Source organism: Diplotaxodon limnothrissa, linkage group LG16 (genome assembly GCF_057381915.1).
Source record: "Diplotaxodon limnothrissa isolate DT_005_m linkage group LG16, D_limnothrissa_male_GT1.1, whole genome shotgun sequence".
NCBI classification, from domain to species: domain Eukaryota; kingdom Metazoa; phylum Chordata; class Actinopteri; order Cichliformes; family Cichlidae; genus Diplotaxodon; species Diplotaxodon limnothrissa.
Genome location: NC_140611.1, coordinates 18,300,821 through 18,327,771, shown reverse-complemented (window position 1 = coordinate 18,327,771; position 26,951 = coordinate 18,300,821). Strand labels below are relative to the sequence as shown.

The window sequence follows — 26,951 nt, the reverse complement described above, 5'->3', positions numbered from 1 at the left end:
GATGGGGCTGTGGCCCCCCCACACCCTCTAGCAGATCATTACATGAAGGAACCTTTTAAAAAAAACAACAACAAGCGCGTCCATGCTCACAGGTGTACACACGGGTGATCACACCCACAAACTACACCCTTTTTGGCTCCTACCTCAAAGCACACTGTGTTCTGTTGATCTTATGTGCTGCACAATAATGTTTAACATTTAGTATTTACTGTCATATTCCCATATATCATTGTGATGTTGTTTATTCTATTACTCTTGTTCTCTTCTGCTTGCTTTCTTTTTTCTTTCTCAGCAGGTGATCCAGGTGATTGATATGTGCATTTTTTTTTCTCTGCCCGTTCTGTTGGTTTTTGTCTTTTGCCCTTCTCCCCCGTCCCTCTTCTCAGCTGTTTCTCTTTCCCTCTTTCTTTCTCCCCTTCTTTCCCCCAGTCAAGTCTGTCCCGTATTCAGTAAGTGAAAATAAAATAAACAATAAAAGGTGAATCAAATGGACCATTACGGCAAGGCTGGGATGGTCAGTTTGGTAAAGTAAATCCGTTGGGCATCTTTCTTTGCCTTTAGACAACAATTCTGAGGGCAAAAGAGCCAAACGGGACAGGCCAAAAATAAATAAATATATATATATATATATATATATATATTTATATATAAAAAAAACACCCAGCACGCCCCTGCGGGCGGTTTATCCTTCAAGCTCGGGTCCTCTACCAGAGGCCTGGGAGCTTGAGGGTCCTGCGCAGTATCTTAGCTGTTCCCAGGACTGCGCTCTTCTGGACAGAGATCTCCGATGTTGTTCCCGGGATCTGCTGGAGCCACTCGCCTAGCTTGGGAGTCACCGCACCTAGTGCTCCGATTACCACGGGGACCACCGTTACCTTCACCCTCCACATCCTCTCGAGCTCTTCTCTGAGCCCTTGGTATTTCTCCAGCTTCTCGTGTTCCTTCTTCCTGATATTGCTGTCATTGGGAACCGCTACATCGATCACTACGGCCGTCTTCTTCTGTTTGTCTACCACCACTATGTCCGGTTGGTTAGCCACCACCATTTTGTCCGTCTGTATCTGGAAGTCCCACAGGATCTTAGCTCGGTCATTCTCCACCACCCTTGGGGGCATCTCCCATTTTGACCTCGGGACTTCTAGGTTATACTCGGCACAGATGTTCCTGTACACTATGCCGGCCACTTGGTTATGGCGTTCCATGTATGCCTTGCCTGCTAGCAGCTTGCACCCTGCTGTTATGTGCTGGATAGTCTCTGGGGCATCTTTACACAGCCTGCACCTGGGGTCTTGCCTGGTGTGATAGACCCCAGCCTCTATGGATCTTGTACTCAGAGCTTGTTCTTGTGCTGCCATGATTAGTGCCTCTGTGCTGTCTTTCAGTCCAGCTTTGTCCAGCCACTGGTAGGATTTCTGGATATCAGCCACCTCCTCTATCTGCCGGTGGTACATACCGTGCAGGGGCCTGTCCTTCCATGATGGTTCCTCGTCTCCCTCCTCTTTCTTGGGTTTCTGCTGCCTGAGGTATTCACTGAGCACTCGGTCAGTTGGGGCCATCTTCCCAATGTATTCTTGGATGTTCCTTGTCTCATCCTGGACTGTGGTGCTGACACTCACCAGTCCCCGGCCCCCTTCCTTCCGCTTAGCGTACAGCCTCAGGGTGCTGGACTTGGGGTGAAACCCTCCATGCATGGTCAGGAGCTTTCTTGTCTTTATGTCAGTGGCTTCTATCTCCTCCTTTGGCCAGCTTATTACCCCAGCAGGGTACCTGATCACGGGCAGGGCGTATGTGTTGATGGCCCGGATCTTGTTCTTACCATTCAGCTGACTCCTCAGGACTTGCCTGACCCTCTGCAGGTACTTGGTGGTTGCAGCCTTTCTAGCGGCCTCTTCATGGTTCCTATTTGCCTGCGGGATCCCCAGGTACTTGTAACTGTCCTCTATGTCTGCAATGTTGCCTTCTGGTAGTTCAATCCCCTCAGTTCTGACTACCTTCCCTCTCTTTGTTACCATCCGACTACACTTCTCCAGTCCGAACGACATTCCAATGTCATTGCTGTATAGCCTGGTAGTGTGGATCAGTGAATCGATGTCTCGTTCACTCTTGGCATACAGCTTGATGTCATCCATGTACAGGAGGTGGCTGACAACTGCTCCGTTCCGTAGTCGGTATCCGTAGCCAGTCTTGTTAATGATCTCACTGAGGGGGTTCAGGCCTATGCAGAACAGCAGTGGGGACAGAGCATCTCCTTGGTAGATCCCGCACTTGATGGTAACTTGTGCTATGGGCTTGGAGTTGGCCTCTAGTGTTGTACGCCACATCCCCATTGAGTTCCTGATGAAGGCTCTTAGGGTCCCATTGATCTTGTACAATTCTAGGCATTCCAGTATCCAGCTGTGGGGCATTGAGTCATAGGCCTTCTTGTAATCAATCCAGGCAGTGCACAGGTTGGTCAGTCTGGTCTTGCAGTCTCGGCTGATTGTTCTGTCTACCAGTAGCTGGTGTTTTGCACCTCTGGTATTCTTGCCAATTCCTTTCTGTGTCCCGCTCATGTATTGACCCATGTGCCTGTTCATCTTAGCCGATATGATGCCTGACAGGAGCTTCCATGTAGTACTGAGGCAGGTTATTGGTCGGTAGTTGGAGGGGACCGGTCCCTTCTTGGGGTCCTTGGGGATCAGGACCGTCCGGCCTTCAGTTAGCCATTCCGGGTGTCTTTCGTTAACTAGCAGCTGGTTCATTTGTGCTGCCAGACGCTCGTGGAGTGCAGTCAGCTTCTTCAGCCAGTAGGCGTGAACCATGTCGGGCCCTGGTGCTGTCCAACTCTTCATACTGGAGACCCTTTCTTGGATATCTGCCACTGTGATGGTTACTGGACCCTGTTCAGGGAGGTCGCTGTGGTCAGCCCTCAGATCCTCTAGCCACTGAGCATTGCCGTTATGGGTTGCATCCTTCTCCCATATGCTCTTCCAGTATTGCTCCGTCTCCAGCCTTGGTGGTGCTGTTCTCTTATTGTTCCCTTGCCACTGAGAGTACACCTTTGCTGGTTCTGTGGAGAACAGCTGGTTTATTCTCCTGCCTTCTATCTCTCTGGTGTACCTCCTCAAGCGGCTGGCCAAGGCTGTGAGTCTTTGCTTGGCAGTTTCCAAGGCCTCAGGTATGGACAACTTGCTGTATTTCTTAGGCACCTTATTTGTCGCACCTTTCTGCAACTCCGTTAGTTGGCTAACCTCCCTCCGTGCTACTTTGATCTTGCCCTCTAGCCTCCTTCTCCATGGAGGGTACTGCCCCTTGTGGCTGTTCAACTTGTAGCCAAGCATCTCACTGATCACTGCTGCCGTATTGTAGATCAGCTTGTTAGTGTCGGTAATCGTGGTTGTAGGTATTGCCCGTAGTGCTGCATTAACATCATCTAGCAGACCTTCTGAGGGTACTTCACGTAATCTTGGTAACCGGCTACGGGGGATCCAGGTTTCAAGCTTGGCCATGATCCTATTTTTCAGGTCAGTTCCTCTCGCACTCAACGATCCTTCTCCTATCGCACTTGGGGCTATGTACCCAATCTCGGGTGGGGGTGATGATATCTCCCCCCTGACCTGGCGTCCTGACTCCTCCTTGCCGTAGCATTTGTGTTGTACCTCGTCAATCTCTAGCTGTGAGAGCAGTCCCTTCTTTCGAATGTTGGAACACTGAGCTACTAGTTGTTTCGCCGTCATTGTGGATGTGGGGTATCGAAGAATCCACAGGTCCCTCATCCTATTCATGTAGCCCCTTCCGCCGGGGTTACTTGCGTAGTAGCATTCCAACAACGCCCTGTTTTCGTCCCTTGCCCACCGATGCCTTCTTGTTCCAGTAGCCCACTTTTCGTCAGGGTGCCCTGGTTCCTCAACACCTGACGCGGACCTTGTTGATCCGGGCGACGTCCGAGCCGGCATGCCTTCATATTTATCTGTCTCGCTCATGTCTGCGGTAGGCTTGCTTAGCATAGGGGGTCTAGCCTTAGGACCCTTACTGGATACAGACGCCCCAGGCAGGAATCGAACTTGCGATCCTCTGTTCCAAAGGCGTGTAGTTTAACCACTACGCTATCCAGCTGCTATATATATATATATATATATATATATATATATACTCAACAAAAATATAAACGCAACACCTTTGTTACTGCTCCCATTCCCCATGGGATGGACGTAGAGACCTAAAATTCATTCCAGATACACAATATAACCATCCCTCCCAAACAGTGGTCACAAATCAGTCCAAATGTGTGGTAGTGGGCACATCTGCCATATTGAGATAATCCATCCCACCTCACAGGTGTGCCACATCAGGATGCTGATCTGACATCATGAGTAGTGCACAGGTGTACCTCAGACTGCCCACAACAAAAGGCCACCCTGGAATGTGCAGTTTTTTTGCGCTATTGGGGGTCTGGGGACCCAGAACCGGTCAGTATCTGGTGTGACCACCATTTGCCTCATGCAGTGCAACACATCGTCGCATGGAGTCTATCAGATTGTCAATTGTGGCCTGTGGAATGTTGGTCCACTCCACTTCAATGGCTGTGCGAGGTTGTTGGATATTCGTGGGAACTGGTACACGCTGTCGTATACGCCGGTCAAGCACATCCCGAACATGCTCAATGGGTGACATGTCCGGTGAGTATGCTGGCCATGCAAGAACTGGGACATTCTCAGCTGCCATCTGCCCTGAACAATGTGAACCATGATTCATCCGTGAAGCGCACACCTCTCCAACGTGCCAGACGCCATCGAATGTGAGCATTTGCCCACACAAGTCTGTTACGGCGACGAGCTGGAGTCAGGTCAAGACCCCGATGAGGACGACGGGCATGCAGTTGAGCGTCCCTGAGACGGTTTCTGACAGTTTGTGCAGAAATTGTTTTGTTGTGCAAACCAATTGTTCCAGCAGCACATCCAACCGGCCTCACAACCGCAGACCTCGTGTAACCACACCAGCCCAGGACCTCCACATCCAGCAGGTTCACCTCCAAGATCGTCTGAGACCAGCCACCCAGGCTGGGCTGGTGTGGTTACACGAGGTCTGCGGTTGTGAGGCCGGTTGGATGTGCTGCCATATTCTCTGAAACGCCTGTGGAGACGGCTTATGGTTGAGAAATGAACATTCAATGCACGGGCGACAGATCTGGTTGACATTCCTGCTGTCAGCATGCCAATTGCACGCTCCCTCATTGCTTGTGGCATCTGTGGCATTTTGTTGTGAGACAAAACTGCACATTCCAGGGTGGCCTTTTGTTGTGGGCAGTCTGAGGTACACCTGAGCACTACTCATGATGTCAGATCAGCATCCTGATGTGGCACACCTGTGAGGTGGGATGGATTATCTCAATATAGCAGATGTGCCCACTACCACACACTTGGACTGATTTGTGACCACTGTTTGGGAGGGATGGTTATATTGTGTATCTGGAATGAATTTTAGGTCTCTACGTCCATCCCATGGGGAATGGGAGCAGTAACAAAGGTGTTGCATTTATATTTTTGTTGAGTGTATATATATATATATATCCACCACTTTGGGATACACTGAAACATTTACTAAATGAGACCATTTTGAACAAAAGTTTCAGTCTGGACGACTGTAGTGTAGAGAAGATTTCAATCTGCAGTGGTTTATATTTAGCAGTGTGGCTGTGTCCTGTGACCTTCCTCTAATGTACATGAAACCCCAGAGGCAGGGACAGAAGCAGTAAGACCTTGACAAAGAATAGAGCATCAGTATAACTTTGATTAAATAGAGAAGAAATCATGAAAGGTGGACCTGAGGTGAAGATGGTGATATGCTGCAACTGCAGTCAGACTTAAAAAGTAGGCCCTATATAGGATTTGTCATTTGTGTAGAAGGGTATCAGCTAAGCCATCAGCTGATCAGCTTGGACTGCAGCTGAGCTTGACTTTGAGAAAATGCAATGCTCGATTTGAGGTCCCCAGACGATGAATCCTAATGGCTTTGGTGATCCCCGGTCAAAGTGTGTGGAGCACAGAAGAAAGCACCATTATTAATAAGTGTGCATTTGTGGTTTTTAGTTAAATGCCCTGACAACTTTTGGAGTTTTTTTCATGACTGTAGACTCTTTACTTATTTGTGCTCTTTGCAGGTTTTACCACATTGGGTTATTGCTTTGGTCTGTATGAAGGAGAGGAAATTTAAGTTGTCAGTTCATCAGTTCATTCCCTGAAGCTCAAGCACACTTGGGTTATCTTTGTCTGATATTAAAATGTATTTAATCTAAAATATGTTAACTGTGAGAAATAAAAAAATAAAAAATAAAAAAACAGGAAGAGAGAGAAAATAAGTTTTCACAGCACTGTATGTAAGTATGTGCCCAAACACCAAAAGGGTAATAGAAAGTTAAGTATAGGAGGTGGAATATGTCATAAATGGGGGATAAGACATGATTAATAAGAAGACAGGGATGGAGGGATGAGGTGGAGATTAGGGCTGAATGTCTGTGATGGCCAAACCCTTGTCCACACTCTGAAGTCAGTAACTCTTGTATTTTCATTTCTTCATTTGAACATAGTAACACACTTTAGTTTCCAATAACTTTATTGATTGGTTTGGATACATCTGTTCTATTTGTGAGCGCGCACATTTAGTTTACTTATGTATTCATATCACTTCATTACTTTGATTTTTGACTAACCTTTTTCTTTTTATTTCTTACCTGCCATCATCCCTGGGAGTTCCTGGACAAAAGATGGTAGCCAGGGTTTGAAACCACTAAATGCAAAAAGGGATAATTGGACCACACCGCCACTTCCTACTGAAGGGGAGAATGTGTGTTTTCTTTCATTTAAAAACAAAGTATTTGTATTAAATTAAATATTTGAGTTTAGGGTTTAATGGTTTTGATTTTCTTCTTTAGTGTTTAGTTTATTAACAAACTAGATTGTACTGCATTGTGTTGTGATTTATGATTGTGTTTGTTTGTTACCCCCTCAGTCATTTGGTTTGTTGTTTGCAGTCGTTGCCTGAGTTCAGTTTTGTTTCTTTGACCTCTTTTATGAGCTCAACATTTATTACTTTTGTAAATATAATTTTGGGGGGTTAAATAAATGAAAACCATATTTTTTTAATAATTCCTGGGACGACTCCTGTTTTTCAACTCGGTCCATCACAATGTCACTGAATAGCAAGCTGAAGTTGTGTGTCCCATCCGCTGTAGGTGCCTCATTGGTATGTGAGAGAGTGCATCTCCCCTCTCATCTCTATTCTAAGCCTATAAAGTGCAAGCTGCCTTTTTGCTTGCCAGCCAAACACTCACACAAAACCCACAAATAAACCCAAGCCTGCCAATAAGCAACCTCCTCTCCACTGGGTTTGCTCCTCCTCGGTTTCAGGCAACATAGTAACAAGAAACTTTTTAACTGTTGCCATAAAGTTTATGGGGTTTTTTCTTGTTTTTTTTGCTGGGTTTTTTGTTTTTTAAGTCTTACAGGTGATTGGCTTTAGCGCAGTAGTTTTTTGCACTGTGAATTTAATGCATGGAGGAATCCTGTGAGATAGAGGGAAAGAAAGGGTAGATTAGTTCAGGAGCAGAGGAGTATAATTAGCCTAAACAGCAGAAGGGGATTTATGCTCTGCCGGCTGCCCTCTGCTTCTGCTGCCTTCCACCCTCCTCCCCTCTTGTCCTTCCTTGGAAAGCATTGCTTCTCTCAGTTGTCAATAGTTCCACTGACGATGTGTGTGTGTACTAGGGGTCTGTGTGCGAATGTGTGTGAAGGGACCTGGGCTTGTTCTCACCTCTAGTGTGAGCAGTGTTTGTTTCAGAGTTTATGCAGACAGTGACTCAGCTGTTTGTGATTCTGCAAGCTTTGCACTGTGCGCTTGCCTTGAGTCCTCAATGTGGCTCTGCAGAGGACAGTAGGCTTATCTTATATGTAGCCACTGCAAACATCTACGCACAGGAACACGTGTGAGAGCATCTCTTTGTAATCCTGAGTAACCTGGCACATTAAAAGAAGGATCCTTCCCATGTCAGCATTTGGGAATTATGCTTTGGAGTCTGTCAAAGCTTTAAAAAGTGCAGCGAGGGGTCTCTCTCTCTGGATGACAAAGTTTGTTTTAGAGGGGTGAGACCAGCAGCCAGCTCTAATGTCTCTCCATGAGTTTCTTCGGGAGGGCGGTGAGGCATCGTTCCGGATCATGAACCGCCTCAGTCATCTTATGCAGAACTTGGAATTCTCTGGACTGGGCTCGGCTTTCCCTTTCAGCCCTGCCAGCCGCAAGAACTCCTGGAGAGCCTGGGATGGTAGGACTGAGAAAAAAGAGTGTATTCTGTGTGAGAGTGAGTGTGCATGTGTGCACGTATACTCGCAACTTTTTGTGCCTGTGTGTGTATTTGCGCATAATATATTTTTCATTGAAGCTCTGGCTAGAGTATGTAGGGCATCGCGCCCAGAGACTCACATACAGTGTTTCCTGTGGGCTTCCCTTGCCCCCACCCCCTCTGCTGGGCTGTTTCTGTGTCTTGATGTGTATAACATTTTGTGTGTGAGTGCATGACTGCGCAGCTTAATCAGCTGCTTCAGTATCCAACATGCACATCTCGGCAGCTGCACTGACATTTTTCCATAGAAGCAGTGAAAAATTCTTCAGCAGATGCAGAAACTGCAGCACAGAGCAGCAGAAGAGCTGGTGCAAAGGAATGCTGATTAAAGCTGCTGAGCTAACAGTTTGGTGTCGTCTCAGCCAGATTGTTGCCACTTTTACTAACACACAGCAAGAAAAGAAATGGTGAAGAAAACCAAGAAGAGTGTTTCTCAGTGGGATAGTGGGATGCCAATGGTCCCGCTTAAGCCATGTGAGTCAGGGGTCTTTTTTCAGCGTTTTTCTTTATCTGGGACATATAGAAAGCAGCTGTTTTCAGCGATTCTCCTGCTGACTGTCTATATAAATATTTTAAAACCTTTTGTAGTCTTCATATTCTTGTTTCTCATGTTTCTCTTTGTGATTTTGTTAGATATTCATGCAGTGCTTGCTGTAGGTTTTACTTCTACATATACAATTTGTGCATATACTTTATGCACAATGTGCATGATCTGAAAACACAGTATGTGCATTTTTGTCTGTACCTGAAGCTATGAGATTTCGGAGGAAGGTTTTCATTTCCTGTCCTCCCAGCTCTGTTTAAGTCATTAGCCATGAGGAGAATTTGAGAGAGGGATTTCTGTTTTTTAGATGTTATGTTTTGTAGACTGAGACTATTAACTCTGACACCATGGAAAATTCTCAGGAGAAAAGATTAGCAAATATTTTGGTGTAGTAGTTTTGTGTGATTTCTTGCATTTGCAAGTGACTCATAGTCTTCCAGTTCTACGCTCTTCTTGTTGATCAAAGTGATTTTTGCACAGTTGTCGCAGCCTTTATAATAACATTTGTAGACAGTGAAACTGTATACAGAAGTATGCTAATCGGCCACTTTATAAGAACTGCTCATTGATGCAAATATTTAATCTATGTGCCTACATGTGCAGAGTTGGCAGCATTTAGACATGTAGACTTGGTCAAGATGACCTGCTAAAATTCAAACTGAGCATTAGAATACATACACCAGTTAGTTTACATCAGAATGAAATTTCAATGCATTTACTCGCCATCACATTGCACAATCTCAATAATAAATTAATCTAAAGGTATAAAATATAAAAATATAATCTAGGATATGTGCACATAATAATATAAGAGAAATGAGTCCATATACATTATTATTGGTAAAACTTTACAGAATATTAACAATGGAGCAGAAAACCAGAGTAAATCATTATTCCAGGCTGTCATGATCCAAGCAGCCAGGAACACACAGGCACAAATATAATCTTCAAAAAATGGGTTTATTATACCCCCAAAAAGGACAAGATGATTACAAAAATTCAAAATAACAAAAAATAAAGTTTTTAAGAACCAAGTGGGCCCATAAAAGAGGTTAACTTAACAGACTGCTACTCAAAAATCACTTAACAAAAACATAACTCAACAAACTGACCTGCCCAAATGAGAAACAGCTCCAGTTATATAGCAAATGAATAAACCATTATATACACCAAAGGTGAGAACTAAAGAGATAACAGATAACCATCATTCAAGAAGAACCCCATTCCCCCTGCATGATCACAATAGATGGTCCAGTCCACTTTATTGGCTTCTGCATTTAAACCAGCTCCACCCTCAGCCTCCTCTTTCAGCCAAACCAGGAAGGACTGGAGCGGAGGTCAGGTAACTCAGAAAGAGTAGAAATATAATCAATATAACATACCTATATAAAATAACAAACAATGCAAAGCAAAGTCTATGCCAACATTTGGGCTATAGCTTAGTGCTGTCATGCATTACAGGTAAACTGTTTATGCAGCGTGTTTTCATTTATTCGACTGACTCTGTGAGCTGATTTGATGGACTGTGCCTTGTTTGACTATCTTGCTCACTTTAAGCTGCATAGTTTTCCAGTCTAGTGGCTTTAGCTTTGAACTTATAAAGTTTATGGCACTGATAACCTGCATGCCCTTGGTCATAAAGCAAATGCCCACGTTAAACACACAAACACACCGATGCAGAGGCAAGCTGCACACACTTTACACAGGTATATGTTCCCCAAGCCATTTAGCACCACTGCATCTTCGTTTAATAGATATTGGCTGAATTAGGAGACAAAGAATCAAGTCTATTAGCCTTTTTTTAACTGAAATGTATCTTTTGAACAACTCACTGTAATGGAATCTAAATTGCCACTTTGTATTAAGAGACAGCGTCTTTCTTTGAGAGGTCTCCTTAGAATTAAGTCTTTCAGTAAGTTTGTAAGAATGGGGTCTTTTGAGCGGAGTAAACAAGAATAGAGGCTTTGAATGGATCGAGTCAGTGAATGGTTAAATGGGGATGTCTTTGAATGGGTTGGTCAGAATGGAGGCTTTGTATTTTTAGTCCACATTTCCTGAGATAAGGCAGACGCGGATCGCGAGTTTTGTTGCCATAGGTAAATGAGCAGTGGAAGCTGCAGTACCTTTAATAACCAAAGTGACGCACAGCAGCTTAATGTAGAACCTATTTCCCTATTCTTGATTAGTCATGAAGAGGCATGACTACTTCCTTTTTATTGGTCAGACTGTCAGCTATGTAAAGTTGGAGGCTTTTTAGCTAGTTAGATAACTGTCCTCTTAGGGGAGGTATAAAGGTAGTTGGACCAGGAGAGAGGGTGGGGTCTAGCAGTACACTGTAGCTTTTGTATACAGGGAAGGTAACCTGAGGTTGCAATAGGAAGTCCTCTCAGTTACTGCGTCTGTGGGCTGTAGAGCACCTGCAGCCTGACCAAGAGGTTAAATGTAGTGTCTGGCAAAAGGTAGAATCAGGATGAGAGGGAAATTGTTGTTGTGATATTGTTTGTGAAGTTACATGGAAGAAATGCTGGAGAAAAGAAGTGAAGGAGACATAGACTGGGACAGGAAGATGGGAAGAGAGGAGATAGCAGATTTGGGCTCCTTGATGGATGCAGACATCGAGGTTGAGCTAGATCCTGGGTTTTGCTTGGAAATGGACTCAGAGGTGACTCTAGCTGGACAGGTGAGTCCAGGCTCACAGGAGTGCTCTGACAGTGAGGAAGTGGACTGGTGTGTAATTAAAGGACACACAGATTCTCTGGTTGTGGTTGAAGACATGAAAGAGGGAAGGGCAGCTGAGATTGAGGCGTATTACACGTCAAAGGAGATTGGAGAGACTGATGAAAATGCAAACATAGATATGGAAGATCAGAGGAGCAAAGAGGAAATGGTAGAGGAAGTATTGGATGCATTTTTGGGGCCAAGGGAGGAAATTGGGGTTCATGTCCGGCTCACTATTGAGGAGGTGGAAAGTTACTACAGATTTTCTTGCCGTTGCAACTGGTTATGTGGTAAGTTATACCTATTCATTCTTCATCCTCTTTCTTTTTTATTGTTGTATTACATTAACAGCAGTTTAAGTAATGGCTCTCATATCTTCAAGGGGGTATCTTGTAATCATTAAGACATGATATTTTCATTCTTGAACTTTCAAATAATTCTTATTTTTCTTATACTGTGTGTTTGTGCAGGCCTCAGTTCATCCATGGTCTGAGAAAGTAGTTCCTCTCCCTTCTTTTTCTTCTGGAGTGTCACCTTTGATAAGAAAAGAAAGGCTAATATTTAGTTCTCTCTAAAAAAATACCAGAGGTTCAGAGAGCATGACAGCACTGAATTTGGACAAGGGCCAGAAATGACTGACATCACAATGTAAACCCAGTAAATCATTTGACCAAAGAAATCGCGATTAGGTGCTGAGCCACCACAAGCAGCAACAGTGCAAGCTGACAGAGATATTTGAAGATTCTGTAAATCTTCTGAAGGGATTGAACCATACTACTATTCAATTTTCTATGCATCCAGCTTTCTGCCATTTATGTCCAGACACCACTTCAAACTAACCAGTTTGCATATGCCCACAAAAAAAGTCACTTTGGAGTAAACGGGAGCCCAAATCACATCACCTGGCTGCTTTTGAAGTGGAGGAACGACAGCTTTTCATCCTTTTTCTAAGACCTTCAGCTGAAGCTCTGTTGCTACTATCATTTTCTTTTGTTCACTACCTACATAGCCAAGGGCGAGGGTAGGAACATAGATCGACCAGTAGATTGACAGCGTAGCTTTCACATTCAGGTCTCTCTTCTTCACATCAGACCGGTGCAGCTTCTGCATCACTGCAGACGCTGCACCAATCCATCTGTCAGTCTCCTGTTCCACTCTTTCCTTGCTTATGAACAAAATCCGATATACTCAAAGAGCAATTTATTTGCTTTTTTATACTAATAAACTTAGTGACCTCTTGTATCTTATTAATGGGAATGCTGTATAGGAACCCAAACCCAGTAGGATGGAAATGCTTCATTCTAACATGAAGTCTCAGTTTGCAGTGAATTGCAGCAAACATTTCTCCAGTGGGGACAAGTGAGCCTATATCAGCAAAACTATAACAGCAAAATGTTCCAAAAAACCATCAAGTCCCTTCACTGTAAGTCACAATGAGATAAGATAGGATTTTTTTTGTTTTGTTCTTTTTCCAGGGGTAAATATCACCCCTTGCATTCCTCCAACCATTTGCTTTATCTCTGCTACTCCTCCTCCTTCATGACCCCTTAAGCACCTTATTCCCTCTTGTTGCCCACCCAGACCCCCACTGCTCCGCTTCCTGCCCCTTCCTGATCCCAACTGTTAATTATTTAAATGTTATATTTTTTGAGTACATTACTATAAGATCACATTGAGGGAGTGGGTCAAGTAAACAGCTCTGGTGAATGAAGCAATTTCTTAACCATATAAATTAACAAGAAAATAGGCAGTTTGTTTTGTTGCATGTGCGTGTGTGTGTCAGTCACGTGGGCCTGTCAATCCAGGATTTCTTTCCTCTCGTCTACTCCTGCTTAATCTGTGTCAGTAGTGGCAGGCAGTCCAGGTGTGTCACTGTGACCCACTAAAGTTTGACCAGTTGCCCACAAACGTGTACGTGAGTGGTCGCTAATCCCAGTCGTTAAGCTTTCTAAAGAACATTAGCGCCTCACCCAGCAGGTGGTATGTGATTGTGTGTCTGTATGTGAGTATACAGGGAATGTTGAAATTGCTTGAAAATTATTTAGAGGGAATATTTTTTGTAACAGACATAGTTACTGTATCACTAAAGATCAGAATGCTCTAATAATAGCATCTCGGTCATCTTAATGTAAAGAGTGCTCTTTTACACGTACATCTTTGTCTCGCTTTAGGTTGTTTTGACACCACAGATACTCTGAGGAGAGAAAATACAAAGAAAGACAGACTGGAAAAAAAAAACGTCATAGTTTCAGTGTCTTGTAGTATCTGATACTGTTTCAATTCACAGCCAGAGGGGCTTTTAGCATTGTGCATGTGGCAATAGTTTATGCAAGCATGTGAGAAAATTACGATTTGTAGAGTAAGGGCTATAGGAGATACAATTGGTGTGAAGACTCTAATAAAAATAATGTGTAATAATAATAATGCATAATAGAAAGTAACCATGCATAAGGTTATGTTAACAAATCAAAACAAAAAAGCTGTTAAAAAGGAGCCAGATCGGATATTCAGGGGGAGACTTTTCGGTAACCGAATAGCCCCTTTCTCTAAACAGTGCAGCTATTGCTGGCCTGGGTCGGGGCCGGCGTTTGATTTGATCTGCGTGGGAGATTCTGGGTGCAAGGTGTGGTTGGGCAGGTCAGAAAGTGGAAACTCTTGGAGGTTTCTGTGTGAACTTGAGCACATTAGAAGCTTGCGAGCACCTGTGAGAGCTTTCCAGATGGCTAGCCTCATGCAGCTTTGTGTCCAATGACCTCAGGCACTGCTGGCCATTATCGACGTAACAACACTGCTTTACCAAGTTACGAACATCAGATATGGTCATTTATCTGAGCCTATATCCACTTGCTTGGTTTCTTTTATTAAAAAGCCATTTGTGGGCGACACCCTTGCTTGAGGTTAATTTGAGAGAAAAGAGGAAAAGAGTTTTTGTTCCGATTAACATCTGTAGGGGTCAGTCAGTAGAGAACCTTTATTATCGCTTGGCCTTAAAAGCGTTGAAGGGACAAAACTAAGTCAGTTCAAAGAAAAGAGGATTTTTACTAAAACAAACTGAGGTTCAATCAGTCAGTATGTGATCAGTATGGTCTGCACACCTACATTTAGGAGGGTAATGTACAATAAATTTGTCCAAGCTTAGTGCTACAGAAACATGTAGTGAAGGAGATTATGAGTCCGATTATTTGACTGATGATGGGGACTGGGTCAGGTTTTTGCTTTTGAAATGTACACTTTACTGAACTTCGGACACATGCGTCAGTCTAGATGTGGCAGATTAGTGTAATCTTGGAGTCCACCTCAGAGGTCTCCAGCTGTCATGCAAGATTTAAAACCACCTGCTACAGTAAACAGAGGCTGTACAGGACCACGTGTGATAGGCTTCACAGAGGTCATGCCATTGAGGTGCACTCCCTTTATTGCTAATTTGGTTTCTTACACATAAGGTGGCTATAAAAACAATGCTGAAAGCCTATTTTCTTGGCCGCTTTGTTACTGATTGATTTCTTAAATGACTTTTTTTCGAGTTTGTTTAATGCTGCTTTCTCCTAACTCCTCTTAACAGCTTGGAAGAAGGCCAGTGTGTATCAAAAATCTTAACATCTGAAAATTACTGACGGCATTGATATGTTTACTTTTTGCTAGATCACAGTTATAGTCAAACACAATATGATTAAGCCAATATCACTCTACGCAATCATTCATAGTACAAAACATTTTGAAAATCTGGTGAAGAGCAGTTCTTGGTGTTTGAAATGTCACATTATCTTTCATTGTTGGGCTGTTTTAAACTGACCACGTGTTCTTTTCTTGGCTTGCATGTGCCTTGCATTTTTAGTTTATACACAGAACTTTAAAAAGATGCATGCACTGTGACCCTTTAGTGGGTCACAGTGACACATCAGTTCTATCCCTGTGTTAAAAATTTACATCAACAGCCCATTATAACATAGGTGTTCGTAACTAGAACCCAGGATTTTAATGTACTGTTGTGGCTGTGTCTGTGACCCAGAATTTTGTGTTTATTTTTGCATTTGTGATTTATTATGTTATATTGAAAGGATGTTAAGATCTAGGATTATCATGTGTTTGCCTTGAGTTTCGTTTCGTTTATGTTTCTCCTAAGTCTTCTGTGTTACTCTCATGAATTTCTTGTCTGTGTGCTTCATGTTGTCTAGCCGGTGTTATGTCACATGTTTCACGTTTTGTTTTTTCCTGTTTGTCTTGTGTTTCTTTGTTCAGTGTGTTTAATTTTACTCCTCCCTGTAACGTCACTATGTTCATTTGTGTCAGCTGTTTCCCCATGTGTTTCCACTTCCCCTGATCACCTCCTGGATGTATTTAAGTCCACTGTCTTTCTTTGTTCAGCGTCAAGTCGTCGGTGTTAATTCCTTCTGCGTCACGTCAGGTTAAGAGTTTTTCATGATTCTGCTCAGTTCATGTTTTTTCATCATAGTTATTTGCATGTTCCTGCTCAGAGTCATGTTCCTGTCTGTAGTCATAGTTATTATAGTTTAATCATAATAACCACAGTGTAGTTTCCCGAGTTTAGGTTTTAGTTCAGTTTTTGCCCTTATTTGCCTTTTGTATTCAGGTTTAATCAGCCTGAATAAACGGCTCGCTTTTTGTTTGAAATGCAGTTTCGTCTCTTTTTCACGCTACACGCCGTCGGCTCCCCCTGGCTGTGACAATCTATTGGGGGCAATTGTAACAGTTTATTGTTATTATTGTTTTCTTTAAAAGGACATATTCCACTACACTATGAAAAAGCATATTTTGTGTAAAATAGTGGGGGGGGGTTTAATGTGTTAAAACAATATTAGCTTACATATGGACAGGAGAAAAAGAAAGCAACAGTTTGCAGGTATATTCATGACATATACAGGTGAAGCATGTGAGAAATAAATAAATACATGTCATCCATTTATTTCGGGTGCTTTTAAACTAATATATCAACATGTTTACATGATCTTATTATGTTATTTTATCAAGATCTGTTATGCCATCTGCCATAGCTGTTGTCAATACTAACATGAAATACGTTAGAAACTTGTTTCATCAAAGCATTATCATACATTTAAGTCACCTGTACTTGTATTTAGTATGTTGACTTAAAATCGAATTACCACTAGAATAGCTTCCAGGTTTTTCAAGTCTTTGTAGGCTTTGGCACATCCTGCAGTACCCAACATTTAAACAAATTTTAAAGTATTTAAGCTATATCATTAGATACAATTGCAGCAATGTGATTACCTGAAAGATTGCTTCTTTTTGAGATATAGTGGCGTGATGACTTTTTATATAATAATAATGGATTGCATTTATATAGCGCTTTACAATTCCACTATTCATTCACACACTGGTGGAGGCAAGCTACAGCTGCCCTGGGGCAGACTGACAGAAGCAAGGTTGCCATATCGCGCCATCGGCCCCTCTGGCCGTCACCAGTAGGTGAAGTGTCTTGCCCAGGGACACAACGACCGAGACTGTCCGAGCCGGGGCTCGAACCGGCAACCTTCCGATCACAAGATAAACTCCCAACTCTTGAGCCACGATCGCACCGATCATGTTTGTACACACCAAGGGAGCCATTTATAACAGTCTGACTTCCTGGATTAAAAATAATATTGCAGTCTTGTCCTTATTAGTAAAAAAGGAAACACCTATTGTACTGCTAGTTAGTGTACATATATATGTTCCTTTTCTCAATAAATGTTACAATAGTCCTCGGGCTTCCCTGCCAACAGCTGGGAGCAAAACAGATTCAACGGACAGACGAAGACGGCACATTTAAATGAGTCTTATCACTAAACAGTGTATATGTGTGTTGCTTTGTTTGAAAAGGGAAGAGAGTGACATGTTTTTGTTTCCCACTACACTAACTCTCTGATAATGATGGTGGTAATACCCAAAGGCCAAGTAACCTGATATGACCTGTTGTCAAACAAAGAGTGACACTAAGACTTTGGTTTGTTTAAGCTACACTAAGACAAGTGTTTGCATAAAGGGAGGGTGTTAGTCACCTAAAATGCACAGCAAAGAAGGGAACACTATGGTTAACAATGAGGATTACTGTATGATGGACTGAAAGCACCAGGTCATATCTTGTCTATGCTTTGTTCTGGCGAATATCATGGACACGGGTATGGTTCTGGGGACAGACTCTATTCGTCTGACTTTTCTGTATATTTCTCTATACATTGGGTTTCTTCTGAATGTTTCGTGTGTGCATGTAGAGTCTAGAGTCTAATGTTTGTCAGCTTACCAAGTCTTGAGTTTGCTAGGATGAGCTTAACAAACCATTTAATTTACCGTTATGTTGTCTCTCTTAAGTTCTAATAATTTCCATGCGTATATTTTTTAGGCACCCCCTTCCTTATGTATGTTTATGGATGGACTCTTGCTATAGATATCAAAAGAAGCATAACAGCTTGCAGTATAGCCACAACATTAAAACCAATGATCGATTGCAGATATAGCGCATCAGACCAGTGGCAGTCTCCAGTCAGGACACTGCCACATCACAAAATAAAGAAGAGCCTGGGCTTGCAGACTTTACAGATCCCAACGCAGTCAAGCAACCAGGAGGTGTGCCAGAGCAAGCCCGATCCACAGAGGCCCCACTAATGTCCTTTTCAAAGAAAAGATCATAATGATGAGGGAATAAAATAATACTTTTGATACAGTGAAACAATAACATGTGAATCCAGTGTGAATTATGTGCTTTAGGAAAATGAAGCAAACAAAGTCAGACTGATACCAAAAGTCAATATTGCTCTTCAGTCTTATCTTAAGCAGTATGTCTGTGTTCACATCCATATTTACAGGAAACTCCCCTCCTAGAAACTTGATGGCACAAATAAATGTTCTTTCTCTCTTTTGGCTCAATATAATACAGATTTCTGTTCCTGGATAGCTTAGTGAACATGAATGTTTCTGTAGGAACTAAATAGAGTGGTGCTTCAGATTTGCCCATGTTCTGTTTTTAAATTAAATTATTAGGTCTCATTATGGACCTTAAATCCATGGCTCAAAAGAACCTGATGTAAAAGATGCCAGAACGCTGCTGCAAGAGAAAGAAAACCCAGAAACAACCACACATCTGATTCAAGCTTCTTCCCCAAATTAATCGAACCACAACTGAAAAAAGGATTGCCACTAACTTTCTACTGTTAAGGTTCAAAATATTGGGGATGGACACCAGAGGAAAAACCCACAATAATAACACTGGTCCGGTCGGGTTGAGTCAAACGATGATTTAATGATCACACACGTGGGAGATGGACACTGTATGCAGACAGTCTCAGATCTCATCTCAAAAAACACATCACCATAGTTTTATGAAATCAGGGTATTAGAACGCCCCCTCATGCGTAGTGACAGGTGTAATACAATCAATGTTGACAAGTTTATTTAACACAAAGAATAACATTGTCTCCTTCCCGAGGGCAGACGCTGACTGCCCCCGTCTCCTGGAACCGTCTGTACCCTGCTAAGACACAACATGGCAGCTACAAGGACTCTTTCATTTGTTAAGACCATCAGTGTGTATTGCTCTAAATCAAGTATATAATATTAAATGAATATTGCTGGATCAGCTACTTCTACTTAAAACATATTAAAACATGACTAAGCACAAAATCACCAAGAATAACATCTTATAAGTGCTGTGTAAGCGCGTGCGGCCTTCCAAGCTCAAAGCCTTTGCCCTCCATAGATCAGCCAGACTCGCGCTGGATGTAGCTTTTAACCTTTAATTACCTTGAGCACAACTCTAGAATAAGCAACAAACTGCAATGTGTATGGAATGATCATGGTTACATCTGCAATGGAAAATCATGTTATTATTCTGGTACCTGTAAGAAAAGATCAAACTAAAGTTATCACCATCACTGTAATGCAAAGAATAATGTAAGGTCAAAAACTTCAATTTATGCTTAATGCAAAGCTGGTTATATACTTCTAATGAACTAATAATGCCATATTAAAATATTAAATGATAATGAGAAAAACATCCCCTCCTTATTCTACAATTCCCTCTGTTGACCTCTGGAGAATCCAGAGGTCACAAACAGTTGTGTCCCTCCTTGGCCTACACATTCAGTTCCACATGCATCATTGGCATCATGGACATTGGAGTAATGACTCCAGGGTCCACTGCCCTCACAGACATACTTTTGAACATTCTTCTGGCACAAGGGATGAGACAACAACAAATAACCATAATACCCACCACAACAGACAAAGAAAACATGACCGAAGCGATAACCCCCTTCCACCGTCCGAACACTGAGGTCAGCCAGCCTTCTAACGGATTACCAACACCGGAGTGATCATGCATAGTTTCAGAAACTTAAACTTAACTTAAAGCACGTATAATTATCTTTCCGGGGCATAAACGGCCCTACTTGCGTGAGCTTGCCAATAGGGGGAAATAGACTGGACAACACAGTGCAGTTCCCCGTATTCACAGCTCCTCTAGTCATCCGCAGCATACAATCATAGCCCCACTGATCCTCTGGATGCAGAGGTGCAGGCTCTATAAATAAACGCGGCCTTGCAGAAGCGCAAGCTACACAATTAGCCACTTTTTGTTCTCTAGCATTTTGGGCTATCCAGTCCAGCCAGATGTTACTGTCACTGAACCCGGTAGCGCGTTCAATCAAATCCTGAGGTTTCAGGGTGGTGTAGTCCACCGACACTACTCGCCTCTCCCTTGGTTCGTGCTCCTCTGGTGTAGCTTCCGACGACCCGCTCCCCTCCTGCCCTGTAAAAGATGCAACAGAGCTGGTGGGAGTAGAAATCACACGAGTTGTCATTTCTTCTCTACCTGACGGTACGCGATTAGTTTTTTCTAGGAAATTAACTTTAATTAACCCTTTTGGATCAACCCCCGCTGTTTCCACCCCCAAAATTAAATACATAGATTGTTTGCGATGCCAATTCCCCAATGATAAAGTTAACGCGTTTCCAGAGGGGCTAAAATCCCTCTGTAGTTTAAGCCCGTTTTCTGATCCTGATTCTAACGGTTCCCAATTTTGCCCAGTGTAACCCCTTACCTGGTCCCAATTACGGCACCAGCTGTCATAAGGACGATTTCCCCTCTCGCAGTGCGTACTCACTGAATAATCCCAACAGACCCACACATTGTATCCCCTCCAAGCACTGCCGACGTCCCTGCAATTAACAACATCACACAGATCAAACGTAAAGGAAGTTGTGGAGCCAATAACATAATCTAATTCTAAACCACCATATGTGCTGAGACACTCATCCTTTTTACCAGAGACCTCGCGCTTCACTCTTGCCCGCAGCTTTAAATCACTATAGATCACGCGTGATGTAATTGGTGTACCAAACAACGCCGGACTGGCATGGCCTCCGTGCTCAGACTGGTTTCCCGGGTCGGTCTGCAACAAACAAATCAAAAAACAAATAGCCATGATTAGCAACATAGTTAACATCAAACTCATAATAATTTTGAACATTGTGATGGCTTTTGAAACTCTTCTTTCATCACCAGTGTCTAATTGTTGTGATGGCATGGTGGTATGTGAATGTTATGGTGTAGTAAAAAGTTCAAAGCCCTTTATCAGAGCCTCTCTCTTGTTTTAGGTGTTCAGTGTGGTACCGCTCCTTTTCGTTGGCGCGGCGATCTCCTCCTTGACTGCTCTTCTTTCTTCGACCTTCCGGGTAGACCACCGGTCGGCCCGTTGCACAGGTGTGAGGGTTTATTCTGCCGCTCAATTTCACCTGTGTTGGGTGGAGATTGATCCTTCCCCACCAAGCCCTCGTGCGCGGCCGCGCACTGCGTCCAGTGATACCAGGTGTCGCCTTTCCCCTTCAGTTGGACCGCTGTCGCCGTCCGAGCCGATACCTCATATGGACCAGTCCAGCGGGGCTCCTTCCACTTTCGTTTGATGACTCTCAGCCACACTGTTTTCGCGTCCGGGACCTCTCCTTCTCCTGTGGGCCCTTTACAAGCCGCCTGTTTCGTGAAACTGGACACTAGCGCCTTTAGCTCGTTCCAGTAGTCTGCGTGGGACCGGTTCCCCTTTTTGTCCCGTTCAACCGAGCCCACCGTCCAAGGTGCCGGAAACTGTCTCCCGGTTTGCAGCTCGTATGGTGTAAAACCTGTGGATTGATTAACAGAACATCTTATGGTCATCAACGCAACCGGCAGGGCTGCGACCCAATTTAGCCCTGTTTGCGCGCAGATTTTTGCCAATTTGTTTTTCAAATTTAGGTTCATTCTTTCTACTTTCCCCTGAGACTGAGGATGATAGACCGTTCCAAATTTATGCTGGACGCCCAACATTTTTTCTACTTTTTCCAAATCTTGATTTTTAAAATGGGTTCCATTATCTGATCTAATTCTTTTCGAGAACCCATGACGGGGAATGTAATGATTGATTAAACACTTAACGACAGTCTTAGCATCCTCCTTTGTAGCCCAGGCCTCTGGCCAGCCGGTCAGAGCGTCAACACACACTAACAAATATCTTACACCGCCAGGCCCGGAATCAATCATATCAGTGAAATCAATAACAATCTCCTCTCCCGGCCTCTCAGGGGGCCGAAACTTACCCACTTCCGGTTTTACTGCTGGCTTAGGATTGTGTGCCCCACAGATTAAGCACATCCTGGCCTTCTCCCTTATCATTCCTCGCAGCTCAGGATGCCACCAATGACACAAATTTCTTTCCATCTGGGCTCTCCCCACGTGGGCAAGTCCGTGGGCCTCATCCACCTTCTGTTCTGCCATTTTGGCTGTCAGCACGGGGCGCCCGTCTGGCCCCCTCCACAAATGTCCATCCTGCCAGGCTCCTTTGTTTTTCCACACCCCCTTTTCCTCTGGGGATGCCTCCTCCTGGGCCTGTTTGACTTCCTCAATCAGGTCAACAGATATCTCCTCTTCTGGAGTTACCTGTATCATTTGTCTCCGTCCTTTGTAGCCTGCGGCCTCCTTTGCGGCTTCGTCTGCTCTCTGGTTTCCTTTTTCCACCATGCTGGTTCCTTGGGAGTGAGCTTTGCATTTTATAATGCTCACCTCCTCTGGGTCAGCCAAGGCCTTTTCCAGTTCCTCCATTTCATGTTTGTGGGAAATAGGTGCATTGGTTGCTGTTCTGAATCCTGCTCTTTTCCACTGAGGCAGCTCCACATGCGCTGCTCCAAACGCATATGCCGAATCGGTGTAGATGTTCACTCTCCTGTTCTTGGCTAGTCTCAAAGCTCGAGCTAAGGCTATCACTTCAGCTCTCTGGGCCGACTGCTTTCCCTCAATCCTTCCTGACTCTCTGACCTGATAATCTCCTTCTACTCTGCAAACCACCGCATACCCTGCTTTCAGTCCTCCTTCGTCTCGGTGGCAACATCCATCGGTGAACCAGTCCTCAGCTCCCGGTATGGGTTCAGCCTTCAGGTCCTCTCTAATCTTTTCCTCAATCTGTGCTCTTTTGGCGCAGTCATGTGGTTCCCCTACACCCATTAAATCTGCCATGTTAATTCCTTCATGTGTGAATGTCAAATTTGGGGCCTCTAAGACTTTGCTCAGTCTCTGTTGTGCCCGTGGTGACATACAAAATGCTTGTGAATTCACGTATGCCACTATGCTATGTGTAGTGAGTATTTTTAGTGGGTGTTCTCTCACTACATGTGCTGTTTTTTGGATAATTCTAGCGACCCCTGCTGCATGTTGTGTGCATGTAGGATGCTTTGCTTCTGTTGGATGTAGTTTTACACTAACATACATGAGCACATCTCTACCCCCCCCCCCCCTTTTTTTCTGAAACAACACTCCATTTACAACTGAGTTTGTTTCAGAAACATCCAAATAGAATGGCTCATCATAATTGGGTGTGGCTAAATCTGAGGCCCTTGACAAATCCTGTTTCACCCTAATAAATGCGGCTTCAGCTTCAGGCGTCCAAGGCAACTCAGCCTTAAAGTTTCGAACGCCAACTTGCTTCATTAGGCCCCTTAAAGGGGCAGTTTTGCCTGCATAATCCGGAATGAACTGCCTGCTGTAACCTGTTAAACCAAGAAAAGAAAGCATTTCTCTCACAGTTCGCGGTTTTGGGTGTGTCAAAATTTGGTCTCTGTGTGTGTTCATCAAACCCACTGATTTGTGTGCGATTACCCGGCCCAAAAAGGTCACTTCAGGGCAAACTAACTGCAGCTTGTCTTTACTTACTTTAAAGCCACATTCCGCCAACCTATTCAACACAACGAACGATGCCGCTGTACAATCCGCTGCTGACGGGGCTGCAATGAGAAGATCATCAACATATTGTATTAATGTACAATCATTAGGCAAATTACATGACGACAGGGCTTCTTTAAGCACCTGATTGAAAATACCTGGAGAAAGTGCAAAGCCTTGTGGCAAACGTGTGTATCTGAGTTGTTGGCCTCTGTATGTGAATGAAAAAATGTCTCTGAGTGACTCATGCAGAGGAAGACAAAAGAATGCATTTGCCAGGTCAATACACGTGAACCACTTTTGGTCACATGTGATAGCTGATAAAGCTGTGTACGGATTTGGTACCGGTGCAGTGCTAGAGAGTAATATTTCATTAATGGCTCTCAAGTCATGTGCCATGCGGTATTTTCCTGTTCCATGTTTCTCCACTGGTAGAATTGGTGTGTTCCACAGTGAGTGAGAGGGCCCTAACACCCCGGCCCTTAACAGGCCTTCTATTGTTTCTGTAATTCCTGCCTCTGCTTCAGGTTTGTGTTTATACTGTGGTCTATTGATTGGTGTGTGTGACTTGAGCTAGAACAAGACAGGAGGACACTTAGCTAGGCCAACATCCGTGGGCCCTTTTGACCATAGACTGTCGGGCAGATTTGACAGTCCAGCAACTGCGTGAGGATGATCTACACACTCCTCACCATGTGTTTTTGAAATTTCTTTATGTTCCAAAATCACTGTATCCTCACAGGCACAAGTTATGCGATAGGTTTTACAATTTGGAGCATAAGATAAGTTAGGAATTTGGGTTCTTTGCCACCCTGTGTCGTCCAGTGCTCGCCTGACCATTGGACCTAGATCACCTGCACCATGACCTTGGTGGACCGCCAATGTAATGTGAGGGGTTGAATTTTCTTCCACATTGTACCAAGGCAGTTGTTCATCAGTTAATTTCACAGCCGCGGCTACACCTTCTGGTCCAATGTAGATGTCATGTGTTTGCACATTCCACGTCTGACCCTCAAGATCAGATTGAAATAATTCACGATAAGTGTCGTCATTCTCTTTATCATAAAACAGGGTAACGTGGTAAGGGTCGCGCGGAGGGGAGTAAACTGCCAAGCTCATTATCCAGGGTCTCCACAGCTGAAATTGCCTCAGAACATCCTCTTTCACTAGTCTCCCCCAGTAGATATCGGCTTTTGCTCTTTCACAGTCTTGAAGCAGATATTGAGTCTTTGAATTTGTTCCCAGGCACGGAAAATGCTGGCCCCCTGGCAGAGTCACAGATAATCCATCTGCTGAACATGTGATTGTGGCGCCCAACTTCACGAGCAGGTCCCTGCCCATGAGATTTACTGGCGCTTGCGATGACACCACATAGTTGTGTTTCAAAGTCTGCTTGCCCAGCTTTGTCAAAGCTGGGTCAGTCACTGGCAGAGTTGTCGGGATCCCGGAAAAACCCACCACGTTCACTGTGTGGCAGGACAACGTTGCACTGTCTGGTGCTGCTCTCAAGGTTGAATATGTTGCTCCAGTGTCTACTAAGAAGGGCAATTCTGTCCCTTCTACAGTCATTGACAGCATGGGATCTGCCATCCCCATGCTGTTTGGTCCCTCCGGGTCCCTTCAGTACTGGTCCTCCCTCCAGTCAGCCACTGGATACTGCGCGGCTGGTGCTGCACTCGGGTTTGGGGCCTGATATGCTCCCCTATAGCCATCTCTTGCTCTCGGAGCTCCACGTGCCTGGGATTGGTAGCCTCTTCTTTGATTGTTCTGACGACGTTCTGGGCAATATTTGCTCCAATGACCCTCTGCTCCACACCTCCAACAGACATTCCAAGGCACACTGCTGAGATTCCCCGTGTTACGAGCTCTTTGTACTCCCCCCGCTGAGCCACCACGCCCTCTGTACGATCCACCGGTTCCCCAATTCCCTGTGGGTTGGTTCTGCCTTGGTGCATTGGCGGGCCATCCGTCATTAGTGCAGGGACCCGGGCCACTATCTGGCCATTCAGGCCCAGGACCAGGCTGGGTCGCAACTACCATCATTTTTTCTGTTTTTTCTTTTTCCTCTTTTTTCTTTTCGCAAGTTTTGTTTCTGGCCTCCGCCAACTGTAGTTTGAGCAGAGACGCTTGTGCCTCCTCCAACTCTTTTTTCTGCTTGTTCGCCCTGTCCTGCTCCAGCTGCAAACGATGCAAGACATGTCTTTCCCACTGCACCGAATCTGCTACGGCAAAATCTGGGTTTTTCTGTAGATCTTCTGTGACCTGGTTTGGCAGCCCTGCCAGCACCGCTGAGCGAAACCACGCCCGATGCTCACCTTCTCTACCCGGATGGGTACCTGTTTCTAACAACCACTGATCTCTGGCTTTTTCTAAAAACTCTCTAGGTGTGTTTTGGGGGTCCCAAATTATTTTAGGTATGGCTCCTGTGTTAGGGGTTGGGTACTTTTCACGGACTGCGTCAGACAAAGCACATTGCACTTCATGATAAGGCAAATCATTTGCATAGCGAGTTGTGCGAGCTATGGCCTCTACATCTGCTAGCCCACCACCGAGCATACACCGCGCAGAAATGGCGCGAAAATCACCAATCGCAAGCTCCTCTCCTTCTGTTAGTCTACCTAATTCACGCAACCACCTTGCTCCTCCTCCAGTTATAGGTGGAAGCTGTTTAACAAATGCCTCCAAATCTCTTACTTTGTATGCGCGGTACACTGGTTCGTTTTTTGCACCAGCCACTAAAGGCAAATTATAATAAGTGCCCGCAGCTTTTTCTGCTTTGGTCACAGTTTTACACTGTCCCAATTTTCCCTTGCCTTTTGAACTCTTAAAAATAGGCCTCCTCTGTCCCTGCTCTTTTTTCACCTGTCTTGACCTAAGATTCCTGGCTATACTTGGTTCTGACGCGACTCCTCCTCTGTCGTTATCTTCGTCATCATCTTCCTCCTCTGAGGTAGATGAATCATTGTCGCTCTCCTCTTCTGCCATGCTTTTGGTCATTTTGTCCTTTACGGTCTTCAGCGTATTTAATACTTCCAATAGCCCTTGCGGGGCTTCAAGCATTCGTCCGAATACTTCTCCTGCCCATGTGTCTGACTTGGCCATTGCTTTGGAATGTT

At 44.2% G+C, this 26,951-nt stretch overlaps 2 protein-coding genes across 3 annotated transcripts in view; one reads left to right on the top strand and one right to left on the bottom strand.

Moving 5' to 3' along the window:
• Positions 1-26,951, top strand: part of mcf2lb (mcf.2 cell line derived transforming sequence-like b) — a 62,492-nt gene that overhangs the window by 5,318 nt on the left and 30,223 nt on the right. Inside the window, exon 1 of one of the 2 annotated variants that reach the window (XM_085375280.1) lies at positions 11,431-11,926. The exons of the other annotated variant lie outside the window; for it this stretch is intronic. Within the exon in view, the coding sequence (XP_085231406.1) occupies positions 11,431-11,926 (496 nt within the window). Of the gene's footprint in view, positions 1-11,430; positions 11,927-26,951 lie in introns of those variants that run through there. 2 annotated transcript variants of the gene reach the window in all.
• Positions 21,210-22,398, bottom strand: LOC146615987 (uncharacterized). Its single transcript, XM_085375303.1, has 2 exons — positions 22,221-22,398; positions 21,210-21,767 (listed from the first exon to the last, which is right to left on the bottom strand). The coding sequence occupies exons 1-2, from the start codon at positions 22,396-22,398 to the stop codon at positions 21,253-21,255; spliced, it is 693 nt and encodes a 230-aa protein (XP_085231429.1). The 3' UTR covers positions 21,210-21,252.